The 7,018-nt window shown below is 37.8% G+C and overlaps 1 protein-coding gene across 2 annotated transcripts; it reads right to left on the bottom strand.

Annotated features, from left to right (window-relative positions):
* Positions 1-2,784: 2,784 nt before the first annotated feature.
* mmgt1 (membrane magnesium transporter 1) lies at positions 2,785-6,358 on the bottom strand. 2 transcript variants are annotated; one of them, XM_026917501.3, is made up of 4 exons: positions 6,190-6,358; positions 3,962-4,014; positions 3,757-3,860; positions 2,785-3,640 (listed from the first exon to the last, which is right to left on the bottom strand). In XM_026917501.3, exons 1-4 carry the CDS (start codon positions 6,266-6,268, stop codon positions 3,484-3,486), a joined length of 393 nt encoding a protein of 130 aa, XP_026773302.1. In that variant the 5' UTR covers positions 6,269-6,358; the 3' UTR covers positions 2,785-3,483. The 2 variants fall into 2 exon arrangements, with proteins under 2 accessions (XP_026773302.1, XP_034161886.1); XM_034305995.2 differs by having other exon boundaries at positions 6,168-6,291.
* Between the last annotated feature and the right edge of the window lie 660 nt (positions 6,359-7,018).

The raw sequence follows: 7,018 nt of genomic DNA, 5'->3' as shown, positions 1-7,018 counted from the left end.
ATTTTTAGTCTCTATTGCTCGAGAGGAGAAAAGTAAAGCTTGTCAGGACTTACTGAGGCTGGTTTCCAGCATACAGTCAGTAATGTAGCCTGTCTTTAAATTTAAATCCGTTCCACTCCTGGCAAATTTCTGATTTGCCAGGAGCGTTGATACATAATCAGTAACATTAGAAGCAGTATAGACTGCACGATGTGATTTTGCCAGTTGTGACTAGCTTTCATTATACCAGTCTGTAGATACTGTAATACAAATAAAACCACTTTGCTTTTTTTTATCCTTTCTATTTTGATGGAAAATGGTGAAGTAAGGATGAATGTAATGATTCCAAACTGTGAGGCAGAAATTTGCATTTGTCCCTTCATTATTTTTCCATTAATATAGCACATTCAAAAAGAAGGCTCAAAAATGTTTCCTGAAGTCTGTAAGAATATCTATAGCTTGTTTACATCTATCTTCTCAGTTGCAGAAATATTTAAAAATGTTTAACTTTTACATCATATAAAGCAACAAAGGGCAAAATATACAACATTCCTGAGCCATATATCCTTATATATCTACATTCTTTATGGTAACTAACATATTTGTATTTGTTGTTAAGGAAACATTTATAAAGCTGAGTAAAATGGATATTTGAGTAAAATTTAATTTATTACTTTTGGATTTTTGCCCAGATTTAGGACTTAACATGCATTTCGCAGATGTTTTTAATCTAAAACAAGAGAGACAGAATCCAAATGAAGCACAAAGTCCTGCTGTTGAGAGTTAAAGGTGGGCTCAGTGGTTTTTAAGTCAGAACACTTTTTGTATCATTTGGAATAGTTCCCCTCATATTCTGGCAGCTCTCAATAAAATATGTGCTTGGAGGAAAACTACTGGTCTCTGTAGCACCCCAGGCTCTGTAAAAGGAAGTAATTTTGAGAGTGTGGCTTTGGCAAGAAGTGGGTTATATTTGAATTTTGAGTTGCTCTGGGACCCAGCAGTTTCTCTGTGGCAGTCCTGGGACTTCTACCCGCAGCTTTCCACATACCAGCGTAGAATCTCAACCACTGCGCTACTTCTGCCACTTTTAAAGAATTTTGTTGAGAAACAGTTGTTTAGATTGAAAATGACCTCGGGAAGCTCAGTGGGAGCATTCTGTTTAAAAGGCTCAGGATAATAAGCTTAAACTAAACTTCTTTTGAAGGTCCACTCTCTGAAAATACAAAACTATAGGTGGTCAGAAGGTAAAGAGCACCTGGAAATGTTATACATTCATAGCACCTCTACATAGAACAAACAATTCATCTCACACAGCCACAGTGTAAAACCACTTGAACTAGCCTTACAGCTTACATTATATACAGATGGTTGATATATTAAAGGAAAAAAATATATATGATGTTGAGCCATGAGCTGCCAGGACAGTTTCAATGGACCTTTCAATGGCATAAATTCTGCAAGTTTTTGGAGCTGTACTGGGGGCATGAACACCATTCTTCCAAAATATACGTCAGATGGCATTCTGATGGTGGTGGTAGGGATCATTATCTAAAGTCTTTCATAGGTGTTCAATGAGATTGAAATCAGGTGAGTGTGAAGGCTATAGCATATGATTTACATCATTTTCATTCTCATCAGTCTATTCCGTGAGCCCTTGTGCCCTGTGGATTGGAGAATTGTCATCATGAAAGAGACGACTCTCATCAGAGTAGAAATGTTTCATCAGAGGATGAAGGTAATAATTCAGAATAACTTCTAATTCGCAGTGACCCTACTATCGAGACATAACACTAAACTTGTAGTGTAGGAACTGCCCGCCTTTCATACATGCCACTGTACAGCACGTTTGCGCTTACGTTTCACAGGGCTGAAGCGCTCGTCAAAATCTCCACCTGGACGCTGTGTTTGATGAAAGTCAGACTCAAAATGATTCAGAAATGCACTGGAAAATGGCCTTTAATGTGACTCAATGATTGACGCCAAATTCCCAAGTGTAGAAACCTACAACTATGTTAAAAACGAGACAAGAGAGATTAAAAGACAATATTTTCTAAGCAGAGATAAGCGTGTGTGAGTTCTTGTCTCTTTCTTACCCCTATATTTTCAATATTTGGAAAACAGATATAAATAAAAAAAAATTTAATCAGACTAATAAATGTTATCTCCTAATGCATAGAGCTGAATAGTTAGCCCTAATTTATCCTAGAAACCTCCTGCTCTACTTTCAGCGCTTGGCTACTGGTGTTAGTTGACAGAATAGATAAGATGTTAAACAAGTAGAACTCGATGCCAATGGCTTCAACAAGGCTGCCTCTACCACCACAAAATCTAGTGCTTCATGTTACTAATTTGCCGGAAATACCCTTAAAATATACTTCAAACAAGAAGGAAGCCATTGAAGAAAATGTATTATTTCAGACATTTGACCTTGCTATGACCTTGATCCTGTTTGGATCAATTCGAAATTGTTCATCTGGTGGTTACAAATCTTGGACAGACGCACAGACAACCCAAGACATAATGCCTAGTGGCAGAGGCATAAAATGAATATCCTTAGATTTTGTCTCTTCAAGGACTCAGAAAAATACTGATGTGGCCCAGGTAGAATTTCAGTTCGACACCCTGCTTCTAAAGAGATGGGTGGATTCAAACCATGCCAACAAAATAACCCCCACAACACAACAGAGCTGTTTTTTTTCCTTTGTCACCCATCTATATATATAATATATACCCGATATCACAGTGAAGAGATGTCCTAATATTGTGAAAATGAATACATCTCTTCAATTAAAAAAAATTCTTCAATAAAATCTCAGATTTTATTGTTAAAAATAATCAGATGCACTGTAACATAAAACAAAATGGAAAAAACTTCACTCCCATCCACCCCCCTCCAAAAAAATGTACCATTCATTTCCCACAGCGCGTTCACAGTATTGTTAGCGTTATTAGACGTCTTTATTTTTCATTTCCCAGACCAGGCATCAATTTAGTAATTACACTAACCTTAGCATTATTTGCATACCAAAATCTATTTTGTAGTCCGTCAGTCATAAATAGCACATCTTAACACAAGTAAAATTAATGGTCCATAGTAGTTACCTCCTTTGAAAAGGGTGTGGGGAAGAAAAAACTTCAGTTAAACATGGCAGCACAGCAGGTCATGTGGCAAACTGAACGGTATAGGAGATGGGATTCGGGCCCCTCGTGAAACAGAAGGATGGCTTTTCCCTTCTCTGTGTGCCACCTGATTGAGTACAGTGTATCTTTCAGACGTTTTAAGACAAATGTATCAGTTGGAGGAAAAAAAAAAAAAATAAGGAGTTGGCACAGTCCATAGACTTCAAAGTAGTGAGATGCAGATTTGTACAGCATATTGACATATGCACAGAGAGGAGTGAAAGGAAAAATGGTTTATATGCCCATTCCAACCGAGGATCTTACTGTTGCAGAGGAAGAAAAAGACGGCAAAACAGGCAAGGGGAACCCGTTTCAAGGCTAGTCTCAGTGAAAGTTCTCCAGCTTGCGTAACCTCAGCGGGTTGGACGGCAAAGCCTGAGGAGTTGCAGTAGGAGCCTCTGGCTCAGGTGAGCTGAAGAGCATCCTGCCTCGGTGATTAAACAGGTAGAAAGACGGGTGGTTTCTCAACGTGTCAAATGTTCTGGCAAAAGAAAGAAGAGGGGGTTTTATGCTGAACACCAAGTTTCAGACACTGTCTAATGAGAAAAAGACTCTAGCTTAGGCAATTAAAAAAAAATAATAGTTCACTTTACTTACTTGTGTTTAAGCTCTGAAGATGCGTCCATGTCTTTAAACTCACCGGAGATGTGGACTATTCCACAACATGTAATCACAAATGCTAACAATGTCTGTAATACTATCTGTAAGCACAAAATAGATATTTTTAAACAATTTTTGACTTCTCCCATTTTATCTTACACATTCCAATTACAAAATTTAGAAACTTGGGGCAGAAACTTACATCTATTGGAAGAGTTTCATTCTCTTTTTCTGTCAGTCGCATGTATGATCGATCTGGAAAAGAAGAATTACAAGCATTTATATGACGGCTTGCACAACATAAACAGTCATCTGATGAGAATAAACTACAAAGGACTAAAATAACCAATCTGCAATTCTTGCCTTATATTCAATTCAATTGTGTGTGTGTGTGTGTGTGTGTGTGTGCAAATATATATATATATATATATACTTATATATATATATATATATATATATATATATATATGCACACACACACTTTATATAATTGCTTTATTTTTATACTTTACATAAATTTAGCAATTTTTCCTTGTCAGAATATGGTTCTGAGTGTAAGCTGATACTGTTCTGTCATGCTCGTATTAACGAGGCTTAATCTCAACAAGCTTCTGCTGCCAAGCTATACAAGCAGAGACTTGCTGCTGATGTGCCTTACAATATGTTGTGTTCTGTATTCATAAACAAGATCTGTGTCAAATTTGATCAGACACAGATGAAGTGCTTCAGGTCTGTATTGGACCTGATACTTGGTATTGCTAGTGCCTTAGTACAACTTTTGGATGAAAAGCTCCCCAAGTACAAAATTTACTCATATCTACCGGTTACTCTTCCTCAAATCAATGCTGATTGCAGCTTCAGGAAAAGAACGAGTAACTACATAAATACCAGTTAATGGTGGACAACTCACTCATTATTTTCCTGCATAAGACATGCAATTACATTAAATTTTTTCCATAAACTACTAGTTTTCTCTTCATTAAGTGGACAGGTGTTTGCGTCCAGATGCAGAAGGGTGTAAATATTTACATAAAAGTCACTTTCAGGTATACCAAGATGCTGAATGCCTTTTCAGCTGCCAAATCTGAAAGCTCTTTAAGGCCATGCTTCTCAAAGTGGGTCCATGATTCCCCAGGGATCCGTGAAGCATAGCCATTCATGTGTATTTGTCTGCGTCCTGCAGGATAACAAACCACGCCCTTACAAGGCACGCCCACTATTACAAGTTACGCCCACAACAAATATGCAAAACATAAGGTTAGGGGACGGTCACACTACACTTTTCGCTCCATCCGAAGAAATTTCGCATGCTGAAAGTCTAGTCAGGGGGGAGTGGGTGTGGGAATGTTGTGTAGTGTAATTTACTAGTAGGTGTTCCTTATAATGGGCGTTCCTTGTAATAGGCGTGGCTTGTAGTCTTGCAGGATGCAGACACACCCTTCTCTTGCCATTGGGTCTGTGATTTTTTTTATTTTTATTTTGGGGGGTACAGTTGTGGAAAACACACAATCATCATCTTTGGTTATATTTACTATTGTGTTCTAAATAGCTATTTAGTCTACAAGTAGTTAACTTGTCTCTAATGCCAATTTTAATAGAAATGTGGTCTGTGAGTGCAAAATTCAGGAATAAAATGCATAGCTTTAATATTTTTTGTGCACAATTAAATTATGAGCCTGACATTTGAATAGTTGGATAATGTTCATAAAATAAATAAATCTATATTGTGCTGGTTGGTGGATTTTATAACAGTTTAAGGGTTCGCTGCCTGCAACAAGTTTGAGGACCCTTCTTTAAAGAACCTGAAGCTTTTTAAACATATTAGACGGATGAATTACAGCTACGGTGCTGATTTAAGGTGGAAGTTTAATCAACTACCACTGAATAATGACTTGGGTGACAAACTGCTTTAGTTTCACATGAGGCACTGAGACTGTTAAATCATTCCCAGACACTTCACTAACATGCATGACCATGGGAACAGAGCTAGCATGGCATAAGCTATTAGTCAGCAAGCCTGGAACATAATGCTAGCTACTTGGTTAGCCAAGTATTAGCTTAGCTTAGCTAGCCTTAGTAAGCCGGTAATGGCCAAATATGTGGAATGAAAACAAGCTATCGTTATTTATATTTCATTACGCTGCGAGTGATAATATGGTAAATATGGCAGATAACTACAGCACAACGACATGGTCGCATGTTGTCACTTAATACTCTATTTATCCATGAAACTAGAAATGAAAGGCGATGAAACCTAGCGGCTGAAAAACGTTAATCTACTTCAGGTCCATTGAACGCAGCCGCTATCTGTCATGCTAACTATCCGACTAGCTTGATAAGGCCAGTCTATAGCTCGTGATTTAAAAAAACCTAGCTTGTTAAATATCATTTAGTTCACCCAGTTTTACCCGAGAAATCATTTTCACTCACGCTGCGCCGCCGAGAAAGCTGCATGGGCCAAGGCGAACAATCCTAAACCAACAACGCCTTTCCAAAAGGACGAAGCCATTTTCAAGTAAGCGAAATGTACTGCTTCCAGTCGGTTAAAGCGAGCCAGCAGCGTGAAGCCGCCTTCAAGGGCTACTTCCGGTTACTACTTCCGCTTTGTATCTGCTAGTTGGTATGAAACAACGAGGGCAGTTGGAGTAGACTTTCTTAGGGCTCTGTGGTGGGGAGGAAATGTGAGCCAGTGAGGGATAGTTTGAATACCGGAACGTATAGATAATATGATACTCGATAATAATTAATGTTTGTCTTAATGATAAAGTATTCATGTGATAATTTACGTATATATTTCATAAAAGATATGGTGTAAATACATAATTTTCTCAGTTGCAACTTTTGTTTTGAAATATCCGGCTCAACGGCAACCGGAAGTCAAATATGTTATCTGTTGGATCTGCGGTTATCTGTTATACAGTGCTGCTTCACTGCGTCGCTTTACTGGCCTTTTATGTGGTTTATTTTTTTTTTTTGCCTTTTTTTACCTGGTCTTTTCTGTCAGCATGTAAATATATAAGCCATTAACCAAGTTATAAACACGAAAAAAGCTTCTCTAGCCCATTAGTAAGTATTTAATAATACTGAGTAAGTGTCCTGAAATCATGATTTAGTATCTCATCGTTATGAGCTGTAGCAGTATAGGACAGATTCCCATCCCTGTTCATGGAGGAGTACCTGCTCTAACACACAGACCTAAACTCAGCAAGGACTGTTAATTAGATAGATAGATAGATAGATAGATACAACTTTATTGTCA

Source organism: Pangasianodon hypophthalmus, chromosome 7, assembly GCF_027358585.1.
Source record: "Pangasianodon hypophthalmus isolate fPanHyp1 chromosome 7, fPanHyp1.pri, whole genome shotgun sequence".
Taxonomy (NCBI): Eukaryota; Metazoa; Chordata; class Actinopteri; order Siluriformes; family Pangasiidae; genus Pangasianodon; species Pangasianodon hypophthalmus.
Note: the sequence above shows the minus strand (reverse complement) of the source record. Positions and strands in the feature narration are given on the sequence as shown.

Coding starts and splice junctions, on each gene's coding strand:
- mmgt1 (XM_026917501.3), bottom strand. CDS start 6,268: ATGGCTTCGTCCTTTTGGAAAGGCGTTGTTGGTTTAGGATTGTTCGCC. Junction 4,015..6,189: donor AGCTTTCTCGGCGGCGCAGC/GTGAGTGAAAAT, acceptor CTTCTTTTCCAG/ATCGATCATACATGCGACTG. Junction 3,641..3,756: donor TCTTCAGAGCTTAAACACAA/GTAAGTAAAGTG, acceptor TTCTTTTGCCAG/AACATTTGACACGTTGAGAA.